Here is a 25,042-nt window from a genome sequence, read left to right as displayed (position 1 = left end):
CTACTGACGAATTCCAGTCACCCATGACTATTACATTTTCGTCTCCCTTCACTACCTGAATAATTTCTTTTATCTCGTCATACATTTCATCAATTTCTTCATCATCTGCAGAGCTAGTTGGCATATAAACTTGTACTACTGTAGTAGGCATGGGCTTTGTGTCTATCTTGGCCACAATAATGCGTTCACTATGCTGTTTGTAGTAGCTAACCCGCACTCCTATTTTTTTATTCATTATTAAACCTACTCCTGCATTACCTCTATTTGATTTTGTATTTATAACCCTGTAATCACCTGACCAAAAGTCTTGTTCCTCCTGCCACCGAACTTCACTAATTCCCACTATATCTAACTTTAACCTATCCATTTCCCTTTTTAAATTTTCTAACCTACCTGCCCGATTAAGGGATCTGACATTCCACGCTCCGATCCGTAGAATGCCATTAACTAGCAGTGCAATAAAAATATTGTACAACACAGTAGACCAGACAAAGTGAGAGGTTCACAAACTACTGACTTAAATATTCACATAACTGATATAATTTACTTTTGCAAATGTTTTGGGTGTGCAGGGGAAAACTGATGGTACGGCATTTTCTCGGAGCCTTACTGTTGAAAGGGAAGTTCCGTCTATGTCCTCTTCACGGAAATGCTGAGAACATATAGTGCTCCATTTAGACGCAAGCCAATTCTTCCTCCTCACGGCATTCTACCAAAGAGCTTTCCGACTTTCATTTTTAGGAAATCTAAAATCATACAGGAGAAAAACACGCTATAGTACAAGTACCCAAGTAGCACACGTACATTCACAATGAAGTTGTAAAATCACACTTAACGAGACAACTTACACATGAAATGTTATTTCCTTCGATTTCGCATCACAATCAGAACGATTCGTACATCTGAACACCACACAAGTCACCATAATAGCGCAAAATCCTCCCAAAAGCGAGCGACAAACCTAAACCTCCATGACAGTAGGTATGTCTTCAATGCTATCATCTTTGCAACGAAAATGAAATTGTAAACGTTGGTTCATGTTGTGGTAGTGTAGTTGTTTTCCTCGTTAAGAGAGTTTGTTTGTTGACGTTGTGATAGTACCGGGGAATATTCTATGAATTGACAAGGTATGTATGATGTTAGAACGTCCACGACTGTGAAACTATATTGTCTTCCGTAGTCTGAAAATGCGAAGCGTAATTTTGACATACTAGTTTTCTTATATCAAGAATATATATATAATTCTTATATGTCAAGAACTCAGATGGGAACCCAGTTCTAAGCAAAGAAGGGAAAGCGGGGTATATAGCGGGTCTGTACAAGGGCGATGTACTTGAGGACAATGTTATAGAAATGGAAGAGGATGAAGATGAAATGGGAGGTATGATACTGCGTGAAGAGTTTGATAGAGCACTGAAAGACCTAAGTCGAAACAGGCCCCGGGAGTAGACAATATTCCGTCAGAACTACTGACAGCCTCGGGAGAGCCAGTCCTGACAAAACTCTTACCATCTGGTGAGCAAGATGTATGAGACAGACGAAATACCCACAGACTTCAAGAAAAATATAATAATTCCAATCCCAAAGAAAGCAGGCGTTGACAGATGTGAAAACTACCGAACTATTAATTTAATAAGTCACGGCTGCAAAATACTTACACGAATTCTTTACAGACGAATGGAAAAACTGGTAGAAGCCGACCTTGGGGAAGATCAGTTTCGATTCCGTAGAAATATGGGAACACGCGAGGCAATACTGACCCTACGACTTATTTTAGAACCTAGATTAAGAAAAGGCAAACCTACGTTTCTAGCATTTGTAGACTTAGAGAAAGCTTTTGACAATGTTGACTGGAATACTCTCTTTCAAATTCTGAAGGTGGCAGGGGTAAAATACAGGGAGCAAAAGGCTATTTACAATTTGTACAGAAACCAGATGGCAGTTATAAGAGTCGGGGGGCATGAAAGGGAAGCAGTGGTTGCGAAGGGAGTGAGACAGGGTTGTAGCCTCTCCCTGATGGAGAAGAAGTAAAAACTTTGAGGTTTGCCGATGACATTGTAATTCTGTCAGAGACAGCAAAGGACTTGAAAGAGCAGTTGAACGGAATGGACAGTGTCTTGAAAGGAGGATATAAGATGAACATCAACAAAAGCAAAACGAGCATAATGGAATGTAGTCGAATTAAGTTGGGTGATGTTGAGGGTATTAGGTTAGAAAATGAGACACTTAAAGTAGTAAAGGAGTTTTGCTATTTGGGGAGCAAAATAACTGATGATGGTCGAAGTAGAGAGGATATAAAATGTAGACTGGCAATGGAAAGGAAAGCGTCTCTGAAGAAGAGAAATTTGTTAACATCGAGTATAGATTTAAGTGTCAGGAAGTCGTTTCTGAAAGTGTATGTATGGAGTGTAGCCATGTATGGAAGTGAAACATGGACGATAACTAGTTTGGACAAGAAGAGAATAGAAGCTTTCAAAATGTGGTGCTACAGAAGAATGCTGAAGATTAGATGGGTAGATCACATAACTAATGAGGAGGTACTGAATAGGATTGGGGAGAAGAGGAGTTTGTGGTACAACTTGGCTAGAAGAAGGGATCGGTTGGTAGGACATGTTCTGAGGCATCAAGGGATCACCAATTTAGTATTTGAGGGTAGCATGGAGGGTAAAAATTGTAGAGGGAGACCAAGAGATGAATACACTAAGCAGATTCAGAGGGATGTAGGTTGCGGTACGTACTGGGAGGTGAAGAAGCTTGCACAGGACTGAAGACCACAATAACAACAACAACAACAACAACAACAGTTTTCTTATTAAGCTTTCATTGTTTTGTGATATGCCTTTGGAGTTGTTATATTTGTTTATGTTTTTCGCAATGACAATAGGCTGCATTCAATGCGTGATTGTGTTTGTTGAGCTAGGTACACTGTTAGCGAATATGTGGTACCGAAAATTCAGTTAGACCCAAAAAGTCCATCTTACTCCAGCTCAGATTTTGCGAATTTTCCTTGACGCTCTCCTTGGAGTAAAAAAATCCTGTGACAATCACTGTTGCTAAGATGACACTGTCTGAACTTGGAATTTTAACGAACGTGATTTGCTGCAAGGAGAGCAGGAATTTTGCCTTTCGTTAATCTTATCTTCCAAGACAAGTCGTAGGGTCAGTATTGCCTCGCGTGTCCCAACATTTCTACGGAATCCAAACTGATCTTCTGTGAGGTCAGCTTCTACCAGTTTTTCCATTCGTCTGTAAAGAATTTGTGTTAGTATTTTGCAACCGTGACTTATTTAACTGATAGTTTGATAATTTTCGCACCTGTCAGCACTTGCTTTCTTTGGGATTGGAATTATTATATTCTTCTTGAAGTCTGAGGGTATTTCACCTCTCTATACATCTTGCTCACCAAATGATAGTGTTTTGTCATGGCTCAATCCCCCAAGGCTGTCAGTGCTATGTCAAATTCTTCACGTAGTATCATATCTCCCATTTCATTTTCATCTACATTCTCTTCCATTTCCATAATATTGCTCTCAACTACATCACCCTTGTATAGACCCTCTATACACTCCTACCACCTTTCTTCCTTCCCTTCTTTGCTTAGAACTGGTTTTCCATCTGAGCTCTTGATATTCATACGAGTGATTCTCTTCTCTCCAAAGGTCTGTCCAACTTTCATGTAGGCAGTATCGATCTTACCCCTAGTGGTATATGACTCTACATCCTTACGTTTGTCCTCTAGACATCACTGATCTAGCCATTTTGCATTTCCTGATGATCTCATTTTTGAGACTTTTGTATTCCTTTTTTCCTGCTTCATTTACTGTATTTTTATATTTTCTCCTTTCATCAATTAAAATCAATATTTCTTCTGTTACCCAAGGATTTCAACTAGCCCTCATTTTTTTATCTAGTTGATCCTCTGCTGCCACCACTATTTCATCTCTCAAAACTACCCATTCTTCTTCTACTGTATTTCTTTCCTCCATTCTTGTCAATCGTTCTGTAATGCTCTCTCTGAAGCTCTCTACAACCTCTGGGTCTTCCAGTTTATCCAGATCCCATCTTCTTAAATTCCCACTGTTTTGCAGTTTCTTTAGTTTTAATCTATGGTTCATAACCAATAGATTGTGGTCAGAGTCTACATTTGCCCATAGAAATGTCTTAAAATTTAAAACCTGGTTCCTAAATCTCTGTCATACCATTATATGATGTATGTGAAACCTTCCAGTGTCTCCAGGGCTCTTCCTTGTATATAGCCTTCTTTCATGATTCTTAGACCAAGTGTTAGCTATGATTAACTTATACTTTGCACAAAATTTTACCAGGTTGCTTACTCTTCATTCCTTATCCCTAGTCCATGTTCACCTACTACTTTTCCTTTCCCTACTACCGAATTCCAATCCCCATGAATATTAAATTTTCATCTACCATAACTATTTGAATAATTTCTTTTATTGCATCATACATTTCTTCAATCTCTTCATCTGTGGACCTAGTTGACATATTAACTTGTACTGCTGTGGTAGGTCTGCGGTTTGTGTCTACCTTGGCTACAATAATGCATTGTCTATCCTATTTATAATAGCTTATCTGCATTCCTGTTTTTTTATTCATTATTAAACCAACTCCTGCATTCTCTTATTTGATTTTGTATTTATAACCCTGTATTCACCTGACCAGACGTCTTTTTCCTCCTGCCACTGAATTTCATGAATTCCCACTATATCTAACTTTAACTTATCCGTTTCCCTTTTTAAATTTTCTAATATACCTGCCCAATGAAGCGATCTAACATTCCACGCTCTGATTGGTAGAATGCCAGTTTTGTTTCTGCTGATAATGACGACCTCCTGAATAGCCCCCACGTGAAGATCCGAATGGGTTACTGTTTTACATCTGGAGTATTGTACCCACCCAAGAGAGTGCCATCATCATTTTACCGTTGAGTAAAGCTGTGTGTCGTCGTTAAATATTACTGTTGTAGTTTCCCCTTGGTTATAGTCATTCACAGTACCAGTACAGCTAGGCCGTTTTGGTTGATGTTACAAGGCCAGATCAGTCAATCATTCAAACTGTTGCCCCTGGAACTATTGAAAGGCTGCCGGCACTGTTCAGGAACCACATGTTTGTCTGGTCTCTCAACAGATACCCTCCATTGTAGTTGTAACTACGGTATGGCTATCAGTATCACTGATGCATGCAAGCCTTCCCACCACTCTCAAGGTCCTTGGTTCATGGGGGTTAGTACCCCTTTTACAACGTCACAATTAGACCTAAGGTAGTAAGGGTATTGTTAGCAGAATATGATTTATGATGCAAATAATTACAATGTTCATAATTCCTTAATTTACAGAAACATATGACATTGCACATACAGGAAGGAGGAGCAGTGACTCAAAGATAGACCACACCAAGCAGGCGCAATGACAAAAATGAAACAAGGAGCCAGTTTACCAACATACCAACATTACCACGTTAGCTGGTGACAATTTCACCTTATTCATAAGGTACATGTGTTGCTCTCTAACAAGTGGTGTAGTTATCAGCAGGCATTTCCTTTGACTGCAAGTACTTAACAACAATCACATTTCTGTTTACACATTAGTAAAAGAAAATGTTCTGTTCCACTAACATGTTTCAGTACAGAATGTAACATAGTATTTTGTGAACAATTTTCCTATCCTGTGTATCCTCCTCCCCATTCTTTTTCTTCTTCTTCTTCCCCCAATTATTATTATTATTATTATTATTATTACTTTAAAATAATCAACAAAGGAGGCATGTATTAGTTCTCATCTCTGTTATCGATCCAATAGCTTTTATTTTCTGATGTGATGTGTGTGTCAACACTGGTGAAACAATTGTCAAAGAAAAACATGTGATTCAGGTACTCTGATTCTGGAATCATGTGGGTTAGGCCATATATTACTCTTGTACTTGAAGGCTCCTCTTTGTTGTCTGTCATTCCACAGGATGAAAAATTGTAAAGAAAGCTATTGGAACTCATAAGGCACCTAATTTTTATCTAAATTTCATAGGCTTTGTGTCAGGGCAGTGTAGTGGTTAGCACATATGCCTAGTGAGCAGAAGACCCGGTTTTAAATCCCGTACAAATTTTCATTCATTACTTCAGTTGGTATATATACAGCAAAGATATTTCAAAGTTGAAAGAGTCTCCGGAACCATGTAATTTCATTTGCTTACAATATATTCAGTTCTGCACATCCAGGAGTACTGTGCCAATGATACATGTAACACATGGTGAGGAAATAATAAATGCATTTAGAATCATTACTGATCTTGGGGAAGATACAGATCAGTAAGTTGACATTTTTTGCGTATTTTCATTCAGTGTCATATAAATAATGTTCTGGGATAATTCATCTTTAAGAAAGTCTTCATTGCTCAAAAGTGTGCTGTAAGAATAATATGTGGAGCTCACCCGTAATCATCTTGTAGACATCTGTGTAAGGAGTGAGGCACTCTGTCTACTGCCTCACAGTTATTTATTGCCTCATGTAGTTTATTATAAATAATACACTAAGGTTTAAAAGGAATAATGATGTACATAATTACAATAACAGATGGTAATGACATTCATTATTCCATGTTAAGGTTATCTTTGACTTTTTCCACATCATTACTATTTTTGTGCAAAATTATCCATGGATCTTGAAACTAGCTAACTTTCTGGAGGTGGCTGTTTGCCAAAAGTTGAATGAAGCAATTCAACATAGTTGTTGAGTTGGTCTCTTAAAATAATTTTCAAAAATTTTGTTTGTGGAAACCTGCACATAAAATTTCCATTTCTACACAATGCTGTTTCTTTAAATATTCCTTGTAAAGAAACTAGTCAGGTGATGTCTGACCTACATTTGTTTTAAAAATAATAAATTTTAAAACAATGTCAGTGTCATGTCTCAGTAGTGCCATCTAGTGGTTGTTTGTAGCCACACTGCTGACAAATAGTTTCAGAAAATACTTACAGACACTTAAATGTATATTAGATGTTAACATATTTCACAGTTTAGCACAGCTTTTTTTGCTGTTGGCATTCTACATTTTATATTCATTTTATTTATGTTCTTCATACAACCTCTTGACAAGCCAAGTCCGTTCTGTATAATTGATCGCCATAGTTCCTCGCATATGCAGACAATTAGGACCTCAGCAGACAATAAAGTTTCTTTTCCCCTGAATTTTAATTCCTTTTCATTTACCGCTTGCTCTATGCATAGATTGGATAACATGAGACACAGGATTCAGACCACTCACCCCTTGTCAAGAATTAGTGCTTCCATTTCCTGCCCTTATTCTCATATCAATGCAGCCTGGTATCCCTTCACGTCATAGACAAGCTTTTGTTGTCTGTATTTTAGCTTCAATAACTTAAGAATTTCAAAGAGGGTATTCTAGTGAATGTTGTCAAAAGCTTTTTCAGCATCTTTAAATGCTAAATACACAGGTATTCACATACATAACTTCTAAGACAGGTTGAATGGTTAATATTACCTCACACATCTCTACATATATCTGGAACTGACCAACCTCAGGATGGACTTCTACCATTTGTTTCATTCTTCTGTAAATATTTTATGTTAGTATTCTAATAATGGAAATTTGTGGGTGGAAAAATATGTACAATAAGGGAAATACAAGTACTATACTCACCTAAAGCAAACTGATGTGTGGCACACAAAAACCTGTAACAGAAAACTATATTCACACTAGCTTTTAAGCTCTTGCTATTTTTGTAGTAAAATATATACATACATTCACACACACACAACCACACAGACACCCAAAAGTACACTCCCTGGGTATCAGCAAGACTGTGCAGATGGGGGTTGGGAGGCGATAGGGAAGGATGCACGAGGCACAGAGGGATAGCAGGGTAGTGTGAGGCAGGTCTTTCAGCAAGTTGTGTGTGTGTGTGTGTGTGTGATATCTAAATAGCCAGTGACATCTTTACTGCTGTAATTTGCAACGTGTTTGGCAACTAGATAGTGAAATATGTGGTTTTGCCACAGTTTTTTGTGGTAGATAATCAGTAGACAGTTCCTTAGCTGTCATGCCCACATAGGATCCTGTACAGTAATTGCAGCATAGCTAATGTATGATATGGCTGCTTTCACATGTTGCCTTACCTTTTATTGCACAGAGGGAATGATGCCTATGAGTGGACCATGGCAGGAGGCAGTGGGTGGTTATATGGGACAGGTCTTGCACCTGGTTTGATCACTAGGGGATCTTCTGCATTCGTATATTTTCTTCTTATGTCAATTCAGTTCAATACATTGTATCAAAAAAATAAATCATTCAAGAAAATTATTGAATTATGAGATGAACTGATTTTCAGTAAGGTAAATACTGCTCAAATTCAATATTTTGTTATGTTGTGCAAACATTTCTGCTGGGCTTTACCATTATGCCTAGTTTTTCCTCTGCTGCCTTTACTGTTGTATCACCCAGAACCACTCATTCATCTTTTGTTATATTCCCTTTGCCCATTTTAGCTTCTAGCAGTCTAGTGTGCATGTTGAAAATCTCAACAATCTCACATTATTTCAACTTACACAGCCTGTATTTTGTAACTATTAAGGTAGCATAAGGATTCGTAAGTTTCTGAAAATGTTTTTCAGTTTAAAATTGGCTTTCATAATATGTCTTACCATTATGTAAACTGAATCATCATCTCATTTTATCATCCATGTTTCACTTGCATACATGGCTACACTCCGTACAAATACTTTCAGAAACGACTTCCTGACACTTAAATCTATACTTGATGTCAACAAATTTCTCTTCTTCAGAAATGCTTTCCTTGCCACTGCAGTCTACAGTTTATACCCTCTCTACTTCGACCATCATCAGTTATTTAGCTCCCCAAATAGCAAAACTCCTTTACTACTTTAAGTGTCTCATTTCCCAATCTAATTCCCGCAGCATCACCCGATTTAATTCAACTACATTCCATTATCCTCGTTTTGTTTTTGTTGATGTTCATCTTATATCCTCCTTTCAAGACACTGTCCATTCTGTTCAACTGCTTTTCAAGGTCCTTTACTGTCTGACAGACTTATTATTTGATCGGCAAACCTGTCTCTAACAGAATTACGGTACAATGTCATCGGCGAACCTCGAAAGGATTTATTTCTTCTCCATGGATTTTAATTCCTACTCCAAATTTTTGTTCTGTTTCCTTCACTGCTTGCTCCATATACAGATTGAACAACATTGGGGATAGGCTACAACCCTGTCTCACCCCCTTCCCAACCACTGCTTACCTTTCATGCCCCTCGACCCTTATAACTGCCATCTGGTTTCTGTACAAATTGTAAATAGCCTTTCAGTCACTGTATTTTACCCCTGCCACCTTCAGAATTTGAAAGAGAGTGTTCCAGTCAACATGTTCAAAACTTTCTCTAAGTCTATCAATAATAAAAAAGTAGATTTGCCTTTCCTTAATCTATCTTCTAAGATAAGTTGTAGGATTAGTATTGCCTCGCATGTTCCAACATTTCGACGGAATCCAAACGGATCTTCACCGAGGTCAGCTTCTACCAGTTTTTCCGTTCACCTGTAAAGAATTCGTGTTAGTATTTTGCAGCCGTGACTTATTAAACTGATATTACAATGAAATCTAGACCATTAGCCGCTTACAGGCGTTGATAAATATCCACGGGGACAGTTGAAAATGTGTGTCCCAACCGGGACTTGAACCTGGGATCTCCTGCTTACATGGCAGACGCTCTATCCGATTGAGCCATCAAGGACACGGGATAGTGCAACTGCAGGGACTTACCTCTGGCACGCTCCCTGTGAGACCCACACTTCCAACTTACTGTCCACACACTACATTTGTAATGCCCCTACCCACTATACCCATTACTTGCAGCAGTAAATTACCGATTCCCGTAAGAGTTTGAGCAATGTGAGTGCATCTGCACTGAAGGAGAACAGATACCATCTTCATATATTAAACTGGTAGTTTGGTAATTTTCACACCTGTCAACACTTGCTTTCTTTGGGATTGGAATTATTATATTCTTCTTGAAGTCTGAGGGTATTTCTTGCTCACCAGATGGTTGAATCTTGTCAGGACTGGCTCTCCCAAGGCCGTCAGTAGTTCTAATGGAATGTTGTCGACTCCCGGGGCCTTGTTTGGACTCAGGTCTTTCAGAGATCTGTCAAACTCTTTACGCAGTATCGTATCTCCCATTTCATCTTCATCTACATTCTCTTCCATTTCTATAATACTGTCATCAAGAACATCACCCTTGTGTAGACCCTCTATACACTCCTACCACCTTTCTACCTTCCCTTCTTTACTTAGAACTGGTTTTCCATCTGAGCTCTTGATATTCATACAAGTGATTCTCTTCTCTCCGAAGGTCTGTCTAATTTTCCTGTAGGCAGTATCTATCTTACCCCTAGTGGTATATGACTCTACATCCTTATGTTTGTCCTGTAGCCATCCCTGCTTAGCCATGTTGCACTTCCTGTCAGTCTCATTTTTGACACATTTATATTCCTTTTTGCCTGCTTCAGTTACTGCATTTTTATATTTTCTCCTTTCATCAATTAAATTCAGCATCTCTTCTGTTACTCAAGGATTTCTTCTAGCCCTGGTTTTTTTTATCTAGTTGATCCTCTGATGCCGCCACTATTTCATCTCTCAAAACTACCCACTCTTCTTCTACTGTATTTCTTTCCTCCATTCTTGTCAATTGTTCCCTTACGTTCTCTCTGAAATTCTCACCAATCTCTGGTTCTTTCGGTTTATCCACGTCCCATCTCCTTAAAATGCCACCTTTTTGCAGTTGCTTTAGTTTTAATCTACAGTTCATAGCCGATAGATTTTGGTCAGCATCCACATCAGCCCCTGTAAATATCTTACATTTTAAAACCTGGTTCCTAAATCTCTGTCTTCTTCCTTTTCCTACTGTTGAATTCCAGTCCCCCATGACTATTAAATTTTTGTCTCCCTTCACTATCTGAATAATTTCTTTTATCGCATCATAGATTTCTTCAATCTCTTCGTCATATGCAGAGCTAGTTGGCATATAAACTCGCACTACTGTATTAGGCATGGGCTTCATGTCTATCTTGCATTCAATAATTCGTTCACTATGCTCTTCATACTAGCTTATCTGTGCTCCTATTTTTTATTCGTTATTAAACCTACTCCTGCATTATTACCCCTATTTGCTTTTGTATCTATTACCCTGTATTCACCTGACCAGAAATCTTGTTCCTCCTGCCACCGAATTTCATTAATTCCCGCTATATTTAGCTTTAACCTATCCATGTCCCTTTTCAGATTTGATAACCTACCTGCGCAATTAAGGGATCTGACATTCCACACTCCGATCCATAGAATGTCAGTTTTCTTTCTCCTGAAATAAGCACAAGACAATAATTAAAATGTTTGTTGTCTTTACAGATATTTCGGGCAGGCTTTGGTTCTTGTATTCTTAACTGCTTTACAAAAGCACGAATGATTCACACCAAATGGGCTCCAAATGGAGAGCCAAAAACACAAAGAAAGAATCTTAGGAATGCAAGGGTTCATACAGGGACCTCAGTGCCTAAAGAGCAGAATATGAATCATATGGATGGAATAAGCTATTTAATGAATGGCACTAAAGTCAAGATTTCTGTATCACGTAAGTGATCATAGTTAACTGACATCAGATTGTTGCTGCATGAATTATTGTTATGTTGTACACTTAATTCTTAGTTCAATTTAACTATTAAAGTGAAATAACAGCCTAACTTATGTGTGAGAATATTCAAATAAGATATCGATGATATTTTGGTCGAACGTAAACAGCATAATATTTGTTCATTTGTCATAGTGTTGTCTGCACAACACTAAATTTGGTTATTGGTAATCACAGCCAGAGTTAAAGTTCTGTACACAACTGGTCCAAATGAAATGTAACATGTCAGTTTTACTATTTACATGGGAAACACAAAGAGGAGGAAATATTACTTTAAAAAAGTTATTTGGAACTTTTGGAACTGGTCCTGTCAGTATTTCAAACTAATTTCCAGAAAATACAATTTATATAAGTAATTACTGGGATATTCCTCTCCAAAGTTCTCCAGAAAAGAATTAAAGATCATCTTGATAAAAACATTGGTAAGTACTAGGCAAGTTCCAGGCAAGGACATTCTTGCCCAGAGCAGATTTTCAATATGAAAAATATGATCAGGTATAAGACAATTGGTAGGTACGACTATATGTTTGTGCTCATTGACTTTAAAGAGTGTACAGCTTGGTTGATTGTGGGTCATTATTGAATGTTCTAGAAGAATTTGGGATGGGTTATAAATACAGAACCGTGGTTGATTACTCTGCAGACACTAAGTCTGTGTCAAAACTGAAGTTCGTTTACAAGATATTGGACCCCTTTAAAATCAAAACCAGTGTAGGTCAAGGTGGTGAACTCTTTCCACCCCTTTTTAACTGTGCCTTCAAAAAGATTATTTGAGAATGGAGGAAAAATATGAAACGAGAAGAGAAGAAAGATAAATGATACAATGAAGGTTTTCCCGACCGGATGTTTCAGCTGCTGAGAATTTTTCTGGGTTGTATGGCCGCGTAATTGAAATGGCCTGGGAGTCGGGACAGGTTCCATCAGACTGGACAAAAGCAGTAATCACACCAATCTTTAAACATGGAAACAGAAAAGACTGTAACAACTACAGAGGTATCTCGTGAATCAGCGTTGTTGGTAAAATCTTCTCAGGTATTGTTGAAAGGAAAGTGCGAGTATTAGTTGAGGACCAATTGGATGAAAATCAGTGTGGGTTTAAGCCTCTTAGAGGTTGTCAGGACCATATCTTTTGCTTACGGCAAATAATGGAGAAGTGTTATGAGTGGAACAGGGAATTGTATCTATGCTTTATAGATCTAGAAAAGGCATATGACCAGGTTCCTAGGAGGAAGTTATTGTCTGTTCTACGAGATTATGGAATAGGAGGCAAACTTTTGCAAGCAATTAAAGGTCTTTACATGGATAGTCAGGCAGCAGTTAGAGTTGGCGGTAAATTGAGGTCATGGTTCAGAGTAGTTTCAGGGGTAAGACAAGGCTGCAACCTGTCTCCACTGTTGTTCATATTATTTATGGATCATATGTTGAAAACAATAGACTGGCTGGGTGAGTTTAAGATATGTGAACACAAAATAAGCAGTCTTGCATATGCGCCCGACTTAGTTGTGATGGCAGATTCGATTGAAAGTTTGCAAAGTAATATTTCAGAGCTAGATCAGAAATGTAAGGACTATGGTATGAAGATGAGCATTTCCAAAACGAAAGTAATGTCAGTGGGAAAGAAATATAAGCGGATTGAGTGCCAAATAGGAGGAACAAAGTTAGAACAGGTGGACGGTTTCAAGTACTTAGGATGCATATTCTCACAGGATGGCAACATAGTGAAAGAACTGGAAGCGAGGTGTAGCAAAGCTAATGCAGTGAGCACTTAGCTACGATCTACTCTCTTCTGCAAGAAGGAAGTCAGTACCAAGACTAAGTTATCTGTGCACCGTTCAATCTTTCGACCAACTTTGTTGTATGGGAGCGAAAGCTGGGTGGATTCAGGTTACCTTATCAACAAGGTTGAGGTTATGGATATGAAAGTAGCTAGGATGATTGCAGGTACTAGTAGATGGGAACAATGGCAGGAGGGTGTCCACAATGAGGAAATCAAAGAAAAACTGGGAATGAACTCTACGAGGTGCATTCAAGTTCTAAGGCCTCCGATTTTTTTTTTCTCTGGACTGGAAAGAGATAGAAACATGTGCATTGTTTTAAAATGAGGCCGCGTTCATTGTCAATACGTCCCAGAGATAGCAGCACCGTACGGCAGATGGAATTTTACCACCAGCGGCGAGAATGAGAACTGTTTTAAATACTTAAAATGGCGACGTTTTCCTTACTTGAACAGCGTGCAGTCATTCGTTTTCTGAATTTGCGTGGTGTGGAACCAATTGAAATTCATAGACAGTTGAAGGAGACATGTGGTGATGGAGTTATGGATGTGTCGAAAGTGCGTTCGTGGGTGCGACAGTTTAATGAAGGCAGAACATCATGTGACAACAAACCGAAACAACCTCGGGCTCGCACAAGCCGGTCTGACGACATGATCGAGAAAGTGGAGAGAATTGTTTTGGGGGATCGCCGAATGACTGTTGAACAGATCGCCTCCAGAGTTGGCATTTCTGTGGGTTCTGTGCACACAATCCTGCATGACGACCTGAAAATGCGAAAAGTGTCATCCAGGTGGGTGCCACGAATGCTGACGGACGACCACATGGCTGCCCGTGTGGCATGTTGCCAAGCAATGTTGACGCGCAACGACAGCATGAATGGGACTTTATTTTCGTCGGTTGTGACAATGGATGAGCCGTGGATGCCATTTTTCAATCCAGAAACAAAGCGCCAGTCAGCTCAATGGAAGCACACAGATTCACCGCCACCAAAAAAATTTCGGGTAACCGCCAGTGCTGAAAAAATGATGGTGTCCATGTTCTGGGACAGCGAGGGCGTAATCCTTACCCGTTGCGTTCCAAAGGGCACTACGGTAACAGGTGCATCCTACGAAAATGTTTTGAAGAACAAATTCCTTCCTGCACTGCAACAAAAACGTCCGGGAAGGGCTGCGCGTGTGCTGTTTCACCAAGACAATGCACCTGCACATCGAGCTAACGTTACGCAACAGTTTCTTCGTGATAACAACTTTGAAGTGATTCCTCATGCTCCCTGCTCACCTGACCTGGCTCCTAGTGACTTTTGGCTTTTTCCAACAATGAAAGACACTCTCCGTGGGTGCACATTCACCAGCCATGCTGCAATTGCCTCAGCGATTTTCCAGTGGTCAAAACAGACTCCTAAAGAAGCCTTCGCCGCTGCCATGGAATCATGGCGTCAGCGTTGTGAAAAATGTGTACGTCTGCAGGGCGATTACGTCGAGAAGTAACACCAGTTTCATCGATTTTGGGTGAGTAGTTAATTAGAAAAAAAATCGGAGGCCTTAGAACTTGAATGCACCTCGTATAGATGTAGCAGTCAGGGCGAACAGGCTTAGATGGTGGGGTCATGTTACACGCATGGGAGAAGCAAGGTTACCCAAGAGACTCATGGGTTCAGCAGTAGAGGGTAGGAGGAGTCGGGGCAGACCAAGGAGAAGGTACCTGGATTCGGTTAAGGATGATTTTGAAGTAATAGGTTTAACATCAGAAGAGGCACCAATGTTAGCACTGAATAGGGGATCGTGGAGGAATTTTATAAGGGGGCTATGCTCCAGACTGAACGCTGAAAGGCATAATCAGTCTTAAATGATGATGATGATGATGATGATGATGATGTATGGCCATGGTCCATGGAACTCTTCAATCCCTGACATTTTGTCCAAGGCTACGTTGGACATCTTGTTTACAACCACATATTGGCAAAACTGATTCTTATGTAAAAGACTCTCATCATTTTACTGAGAAGCTTGAGGGATTTACTTTGGCTCCTGAGGATATTCTTGTCAGTTTTGACATAGTGTCTTTATTCACTGTGATTCCACTTAACAAAGTTATGGTTTACATAGTGGATGTTTTCCCAGCAGATTTGACTGCTCATTTCAGACACTGCCTTACCTCTAGTCAGTTCTAGTGGGAAGATGAATTGTATGAGCAGGATGATGGTGTGGCCATGGCTAACCCATTGAGTCCTATGATTGCTAACTTTTATATGGAAAAATTCGAACAATTAGCTCTGGAAAAAGCGAGTAAGAAACCATGTCGATGGTATCAATACGTGGATGATACATTTGTTGTTTGGTCACATGGCAAAGAAGCTTTAGAGGAATTCTTTTGTTATTTAAATAGTATAAATCAAAATATCCAGTTTACAATGGAAATGGAGAAAGACAATGGAATATCCTTCTTGGATGTCTTCATCATGAGATAGACTGATGGCAGCTTGAAACATGAAGTCTTTCAGAAGGTTACACATACCTACAGATACTTGCATAAGGATTCCAATCACCATCCACAACAGTAAAGAGTTGTAATTAAAAGTCTAGTGGACAGAGCTAAAAGGATTTGTACGCCGGGACACCTGGACGCTGAGTTAAAACATCTAAAGCAGGCTTTTGAGAAGAATTGATACTCTAGTAAGGAAATAAATAGAGTTTTGTGACCAAATAACAGGAGGCCTAAGGACAACGATAGGGCACAGCGATGGAAGAACAGGGTTTCTCTACCCTTCATCAAACAAAGTGACGGATCAGATTGGCAAGATTCTAAGGAAACATGATGTTCGACTGATCTTCAGACCAGCTAAGAAAATAGTCCAAGCACTTCATTTCGTTAAGGATCAGCCCCAGAATTTTACGAAAGTCTGGAGACGCTTGTGTTCCAGCCGTTTCGAACACGCATTATTTTAAAGCAGGGCGTAAGGATGAGCATGGGATACTGCACCCATTTATTGTTTGTGCAGGCGAAACTGGAAGGGAGATAATTCGTTCGCGCTGGCAAGTGTTCAGCGCAACCTGCCAAGAATAAGCAAATATGGCCCGTGGCTGGCTGCAAAGAGTAATGTAGCATTGTATTGTTAAAAAACAAATGGAGAGACTCGAAATAGTGACTGTTTATTAGACGTTGAACTGCTGTTGAGAGTACGTGGACTGGACGTGGATAGTCAGCCACGATAAAAGCTTATGTATTAATTGTATTCAAAAATGTGTGATTAACTGATTCTGGGTGCCCGGTAATGTGTGGGCTTACGTCATAAAGTTTAGTTTTTTTTTTTTTGTACAAATGGAAATAAATATGTTCTGGTGCATTGAATGATATTCCAAGAGTAGCATATTTTTTTAAAATAAGAAGAGAGAGAGCGAGAGAGTGAAAATTTCCCCTTCCTAGCAGTGAAATCTTCGGAGAAGCGTCCGGTGCTAGCAGAAGACATCGGCGCTGCAAGAAAGCAGAACCAGCATTCTTCAGCAAGTATGTCCACGAAAACGCTTAAGCTGTATAGAGAGAGCTTAACATTATACCGGGCCACCGCACCCTCTGTCTGCAAGTGGTGTATATAAGATCCTGTGTATGTGTGGCAAGGTCTACATTGGAACTACAAAGAGATGTGTGAATACATGGTTGAAGGAACATAAAAGTCTTTGCGACTAGGCAAAATGGACAAATCAGCCGTGGCAGAACATGCTCTTCAATCAGGTGATCACGTAATGAAATTTTCAGAAAGTGAAGTTTTATGTGCTATGACGAACTATTATCATGGCTATATAGAGAAGCCATCGAAATATATAAACATGGGGATAATTTTAACAGAAAAGAAGAAGCCATGAAACTCAGTGATATATGCACTGTGGCACTACAGAATCAATGAGAAGTCTTTATCTTTGACGCATTATAATTGATAGTTAAAAAAAAAATTATCTTTGACAATGTTTATCTCTGCTATCATGTGATGTCCAGACTACGCCCACTTTCCAAGATATTTAGGCCGCTCTTTGACGTCCAACTCGTCAGTCGGCAAGACTCAGCACAACCAGGAGCACCTGCGAAGATGTCCAACGTAGCCTTGGACGAAACATCAGGATTGAAGAGTCCCATGCACCACGGCCATACAACCCGGAAACATTCTCAAAGAAAAATGGCTCAGACTATGGCTCAAACTGAAATGGATGTATGTTGATTGCTTGGCCTTTGCAGATGACCTAACCATTTTTGCCAACAATATTAACACGGCAGTCTGACAGATTGGTGTATTGATGTGTATCTATAGCTGAGAAAGTTAGATTACATATCTCCTTTGAGAAGACAAAATACATGACAAACAGCAATGGATCAGAATGGAAGATTTTAAACCAAGGAATGATTGTTTTGTGAAGGAAAATTAATATACCTAGATGGGATAATCCAACCTAATGTTTTAGAAGAGGAAATGGTCAATCTTACGATTTGCAAATTATACCTAGTGTGTAACCTGACAAAAATGTCTATAATGAGAAGTTGCTGAGCATTGGTGCCAAGTGAAGACACTTCAGTATGGTTGCCAGACCAGGAAGATTGTAAGCTTTGGATACTTTGACTATAAATAGATGAGGACTAGTCATTATATTAGTCCAGAGAGAATGTAAGATATTAAGGTAAAGTTTAGGCAACAGATTGATTAATAGACAAGTGTTGGAGATCAAGTGCGAAATGCAGAGAGAGAGAGAACCAGAAACAATATTATTGAAAGGAAAGTTGCCACTCACCCTGACTGTCACAAATACACTTTTGGCCAGCAAGTTCTTAGTAAAAGTAGCCCCCCCCCCATCCCACACACACACACGGATGCAACTCACTTGCAGGGGCAGTACCTACCTGAGCAATTCAGAAAAGCTGATGTTGGTGGGAAGGATCCAGATGGCACAGGCTGAGAAGCAGTCATTGAAATGAAGGGTGTCGTTTTGGCAGTGTGCTCGGCAACAGGGCAATCCACTTGTTTCTTGGTCACAGTTTGTTGGTGGCCGTTCATGCAGACAGACAGCTTGTTGGTTGTCATGCCCACATAGAATGCAGTACATTGGCTGCAGCCTAACTTGTAGATTACATGACTGGTTTCACAGGTAGCTCTGCCTTTGATGGGATAGGTGATGTTTGTGATCGGACTGGAGTAGGTGATGGTGGGAGGATGTACGGGATAGGTCTCTCATCCATGTCAACCACAGGTATATGATCCATAAGGTAAGGGGTTGGGAGCAGGGGTTGTGTAGGGATGGACGAGTATATTGTGTAGGTTCAGTGGATGGCGGAATACTACTGTAGGAGGGGTGGGAAGAGTAGGGGGCAGGACATTTCTCATTTCAGGGCACAACAAGAGGTAGTAGAAACCCTGGTGGAGAATGTAATTAAATTGCTCCAGTCCTGGGTGGTACTGATTCACAAGGGGAATGCTACTCTGTGGCTGGACGGTGAGACTTTGGGAGGTTGTGGGAGATGGGTGAGTGGAAAGATAAGGCATGGAGATTTGTTTTGAATGTATTAGGATGCCCAAATTGAGCAAGAAGAGTTAGAAGGCACTGTATTAAGACTCATGTGAGCTTTCCAAATGATTTATTGTTTCCAACCACAGTGCCCTTGTACACCTCGGTCTGCGTCACAGGGCCCCCACAATGCTGAGGAAGCACCCCAGCGGCCCGTGCAATGCAATGCTGTGTCAAGCTGGCCTCGGCCATCCGCAGAGTTCCTATGGCGTCAGGATGTGCCGGCTGCTAACTTAGTTGTCCCCATCCTTGTTGCCTAAGCACCGTTCCGAGGAGCTGCCGAGCGGCCCGCTGACAACTGCAAGATTGTCCATGCTGTGTTCCCTCATCGGCATGGCTTAGGATGTGGCAGCAATAAGCGCCTGCGATCCGGCATCTGAATCTGCGGCCCTCGCCTCAGGATGCCTCTGCCGTGTGTTGGAAGCCAGGATGATTGCCCGCGGTAGCGAGCCATAGAGTGGCCTGCCTCTGGCTGTCTATGGACCCTGCATTGGCCTCAGAAGGTCGAACGGGCTACGCGCCATGGACTGGAACGCTGGCGCCCCATCTGCTGCTGCTTTTAGCTGGTGGTGTGATATGCCCCACCATCCAGTAGAGCTGCCACACTGGAATGACTCACGTTAGAAACCCGCACCTATGTATGCACGGCTGTGCGCCTTTGTTTTGCCATACGCGCTGCTTCGCGTCACATAGTCGTAACACACTAGGTTGGCCAGTGTGCCCCTTCTGCCTGTGATTTGCGACATGCAAAACCGCTACGTATACTCTTTCAGCAATTTGACGGCCCTGTGGCCTCTATTCTAATTCGCAACTGTTGGTATGAGTAACTCACTGCAATCTGGCCCACACCTGGCTGTATCTTGTACTCAGAATATTGCACAAAACTAACTTTCCCTATCCTAAATGGTGGTGCCGCTGCAATAGATAACATCCACAATTTGTCATAAACTCTATCCGAAGAATATTGTCTTGTTATTAAAGGTTCTCATAAGTCAAGGACACGTCAGAGGACAACAGAAAATAGTTCAGATGTACAAGAGGTCCACCAGTAATTGCAAGCCAGAAGGAAAACAATAGGCAAGATGAGAGTTGCTGAAACTTTGTGAAGAGTTCGACAGATTTTCTGTGTACCTAAACAAGACCAGAGCAAATTAAGCAGTCTATGGAAAATCAGATTAAAGAAAAAGTGCAGGAATGTAAGTAATATGGCAATGTCCTGACAGAGTGACTGATTCATTGTCCAGTGCAAAGTGCAGAGGATATAAAATTGAAATTTGGAGAGGGTGTGGATCTCATATTTTAGGCATTGTTTAAGAAGGGATTGTTCGAAATTCCACTCATAAGGATTTGAAATAGGTGACGAACGGCTTTTTGAAAATATGTCACTATTAAGACAATTTTGAAACTAGAACAACAAAAATTGTATTTGGTTTCTGTCAGAAATAAAAAAGTATGTGTTTCAACAATTTTGAAAATAAAATCATTATTAAAGAACTACTAAAGGATTTTTAAAGCTACATCTATGAAAATTGGTATTTGCCTTTCCAGTTACAAATTAAAAAACATGATTTCAGTTTGTTTGGAAATTCAGCTTCATAAGGGAGTGAAATAGGGGATAAAAATTTATGAAACTATTTTATTATGAAAGCATTTTCAAAGCTAAATCCATGAAAATTTGTATTATTCTTCTCTGTTAGAAATAAAAAAATTATGTGTTTCAGTGATTTTGGATATTCAGCCCCTAAAAGGGTGAAATAGGGGATGAAAATTTTTAAGGAGATATTTTATTATATTAAAAACTGTTTAAAGTTAAATCTAGGAAAATTTGTATTTCACTTCTCAATTATTCACAATGAAATATGTGCTAGGGATGAAGGTTTCTATGGAAATATCACCACAAGGTAGCAAAATGCATGATTAACAAAAACCTTGCTGTCCTACTACAAGAATCGTTTATTGATCAGACGTACATTTGGAGGATACTATGCTTTATAGTGTGAAAAATTTAGGTGTTGGAATTTGTGAACAACATACAAATTAAAGGGAGAAAAAAATCTGTGCAGATCATACAGTCTACATGAGCGAAGGAGCAGGTGCTAAGCTAGTTATCAGTAAATGACTGACTAACAGACAGAGACAGACAGATTCTGACGCATGTGAATTTATTTGTTCCTATGGCCAGTAAACCAACTTTCCCGGACTAAGTAGTATTATATTTGTTTATCATTAAAGAATGGTCAAAATAAAGCAGGTTATCAGCATGTTATGACAGTGGAATCCAAACAACAGAGATCATTAGAAACTTTCAAAAATAAGTCCAAACACCAGTAATAGTTTTCATTTGAAAGATGGTCTCCAGAAAAGTCCAACAAATTCTAACACTGGTTAGTTGTGCTTGTGAGAAATGGTTCAAATGGCTCTGAGCACTATGGGACTTAACATCTGTGGTCATCAGTCCCCTAGAACTTAGAACTACTTAATCCTAACTAACCTAAGGACATCACACACATCCATGCCCGAGGCAGGATTCGAACCTGCGACCGTAGCAGTCGCGCGGTTCCGGACTGCGCGCCTAGAACCGCTAGACCACCGCGGCCGGCTGTGCTTGTGAGCATTACAGCTGGAAGAACATTATCAAAAAGAACCTGCATCTTTATTCTCAGAAAATTCTGTTGTGTTTGAGTTAAAGATTCCAGGGAAACCAGCATGTATTGAGGTCTGTCACTGGTTTCTGAATGAAGTGATACCGGACAGTTGGGTCCTAGATTTTTATCATTTCCTCAGATTATGCTTTATTTAGCCTATCCCAGTAAACTCACAAAACACATGCAATTGTACATCAGAAAAACTACATTGTCACATTGAACAGATGTCTCACAATGTTAATGTTGTTGTGTGATCTGTTACTTTCTCAGCTAGTTTTATTTTGGCCACCAAAATTATTCACCTACAATCTCACAATGTTAAGTGACAGAGGCATTGTTAAAATGAGGATGAGGACAGCTGTGGTGAAATCAGATGCAGTGTCATTTTTACGGTGTATAAAATTGAAAGTAAAGTCCAAAGTTGAAAAACTCAGTTTTACTCTGGTAATTGTGATCGGCAGCAGAAAAGAAAAGTTAATAAGAGTCGAGGGGCATGAAAGGGAAGCAGAGGTTGGGAAGGGAGTGAGACAGGGTTGTAGCCTCTCCCCAATGTTATTCAATCTTTATATTGAGCAAGCAGTAAAGGAAACAAAAGAAAAATTCGGAGTAGGTATTAAAATCCATGGAGAAGAAATAAAAACTTTGAGCTTCACCGATGACATTGTAATTCTGTCACAGTCAGCAAAGGACTTTGAAGAGCAGTTGAATGGAATGGACAGTGTCTTGAAAGGAGGATATAAGATGAACATCAACAAAAGCAAAACGAGGATAATGGAATGCAGTCGAATTAAATCATGTGATGCTGAGGGAATTAGATTAGGAAATGAGACACTTAAAGTTGTAAAGGAGTTTTGCTATTTGGAGAGCAAAATAGCTGATGATGGTCGAAGTAGAGAGGATATAAAATGTAGACTGGCAATGGCAAGGAAAGTGTTTCTGAAGAAGAGAAATTTGTTAACATCGAGTGTTGATTTAAGTGTCAGGAAGTCGTTTCTGAAAGTATTTGTATGGAGTGTAGCCATGTATGGAAGTGAAACGTGGATGATAAGTAGTTTGGACAAGAAGAGAATAGAAGATTTCGAAATGCGGTGCTACAGAAGAATGCTGAAGATTAGATGGGTAGATCACATAACTAATGAGGAGGTATTGAATAGGATTGGGGAGAAGAGGAGTTTGTGGCACAACGTGACTAGAAGAAGGGATCGGTTGGTAGGACATGTTCTGAGGCATCAAGGGATCACCAATTTAGTATTGGAGGGCAGTGTGGAGGGTAAAAATTGTAGAGGGAGACCAAGAGATGAATACACTAAGCAGATTCAGAAGGATGTAGGTTGCAGAAGGTACTGAGAGATGAAGAAGCTTGCACAGGATAGAGTAGCATGGAGAGCTGTATTAAACCAGTCTCAGGACTGAAGACCACAGCAACAACAACAACAATATAGATAGTATACAAATTTGCTTATTATTATTTTAAGAATATGATAATCATAATCAGAGCAAAATGCCTCGGACCTTTGGAGGTGACGGAGTTCCACCTCTAATTGACAAGGGGGACTATGCTCCAGACTGAACGCTGAAAGGCATAATCAGTCTTAAATGATGATGATAAAATCATACAAATTGCATCTGATGCCATTTTCTTCAGTTTACCAGCTTACACAAAAACACAGAGAGAAAATAAGCCCCTCTACCTGCCTTTCATTGATTTGGGAAAACCCTTTGATTGTGTGGCCCAGCAGTTGATGGGATTGTGATATTCCAGAGATACTTCTTAGCTGGGTGAAGGCATCAGCAGCCTAGTGAAATGCACAGCAGGACTGTCATAAAGCCGCTATCATCAAGAGTACCAGTGATTTACTTTGCTAGTTCTTTTGCAAATACTTATCAAGGACACCATCACAGAGGATTTTAGCAAGGAATTCCCATGGGCTCTGGTATACTATGAACATAATATGCTTGGTACCACCGCTACAGAAAAATCTGCAACAAACTGAAAAGTTTTGCGGTAGACTCCAACAGCATGGCCTCCATATCAATTCCCAAAGATCAAATACTTGGTAAAATGCAAATTCCTGGTTCCATTACTGCAGAAATTAAAGTTTCCAGATCACATACTAAATATTGGTATCACAAATGATGCCTCTAGATGAGGATCACTACAGCTTCGATGCAGTGGTGTAAAATTACCAGAGTTCTTTGTAACAGAAGCTCAAGTATATTGGACAGTGGTACTACCTCCCACTATATGACACAGAATGGCACCCATTGCCAAAAACAACCATAAGATGGGATAGTGACAAGAACAACCTAAAAGCAACTTTTGTATTACACTGTGTATTGATTGAATCGTGAATTTATTTATTTCAAAGCTTTTCCAAGAGATTCAGAGAGTAATTTTATGACAACCAGGATAAAGATGAGACCACCTCCTCTGCTAACATTAAAATATAATAATATGTAAAATAAGGGAAAGGCAACCACTCACCTATAGTGGACTGATGTTTGAACAAAAACACAAACAACAGAAAAGTGTTCACTAGCTTGTAAGCTCTGGCTCTTCCTAGTAGAAAGAATGGGTGTGCGACACAAACACACACACACAAAAGCACACACACACACAGCAGCCATCTATGTTAGAAATTTAATTACCGAGATCAAATTGTAGGATCCAAACCTAGGACAGATAACACTGTAAAGATGGCATGTTGAGTTGCAGGCAGGCACAACAAAAAGACTGTTACACATTGAGCTTTTAGCTGAAGCCTTCTTCAGAAAGCAACAGGAACACACACACACACACACACACACACACACACACACACACATGTAAACATACTTCATACACACCACCAATTTCTTTGGCATAAATCTGGTCAGAGTGCAACAATATTGCATCAAGCAGAAGCATCAATCTGGGGCGGGGCAGGGAAATGAGGGGAGGGATAGCAGGGTACGGGTGGGGGGAGAGGAGTCTGCACTGCTGGGTATTATGTGGTAGGACAAGGCTGTGAGGGAGAGGAGGGGGGGGGGGCATTTGAACAACAGTGTGTCTGCAGTGACCAGGAATCCCTTGCCCAGTAAGCTGAAAGTATCGCAAAGGCCTTCACAGACAGGCTCCATCTGCCAGACCTAGTCTACAAACAGATTTCCCATGCCATATTCCCACACACCCTTAATCTTCCCACCTGCTCTGAAAACCAACTACAAAGGAGCACCCCGTTCACCTCAGTACCATCCTGGACTGGGATAACTGAACCAAATTCTTCATCAGAGCTTTGATTAAATATCATCATGCTCTGAAATGAGGGACATCCTTCCCAGATGCTTCCCACTCTACCCAAAGTGGTGTT

General features: G+C 40.0%; 1 protein-coding gene across 2 annotated transcripts in view; it reads left to right on the top strand.

The window, feature by feature from the left end:
• The first annotated feature begins 1,010 nt into the window (after positions 1–1,010).
• The window catches only part of LOC126236755 (uncharacterized), a 55,233-nt gene continuing 31,201 nt past the window's right edge, over positions 1,011–25,042 (top strand). For both annotated transcript variants that reach the window (XR_007544979.1, XM_049946295.1), the window contains exons 1-3: positions 1,011–1,127; positions 5,354–5,507; positions 11,447–11,669. Coding sequence is in view for 1 of the 2 variants with exons in the window: in XM_049946295.1 (XP_049802252.1) it covers positions 11,501–11,669 (169 nt within the window). In the remaining variant the exon portion in view is untranslated. The remainder of the gene's footprint in view (positions 1,128–5,353; positions 5,508–11,446; positions 11,670–25,042) is intronic.

This window comes from Schistocerca nitens, chromosome 2 (assembly GCF_023898315.1).
Source record: "Schistocerca nitens isolate TAMUIC-IGC-003100 chromosome 2, iqSchNite1.1, whole genome shotgun sequence".
Classification (NCBI taxonomy): Eukaryota; Metazoa; Arthropoda; class Insecta; order Orthoptera; family Acrididae; genus Schistocerca; species Schistocerca nitens.
This window is presented reverse-complemented; position numbering and strand designations above follow the sequence as displayed.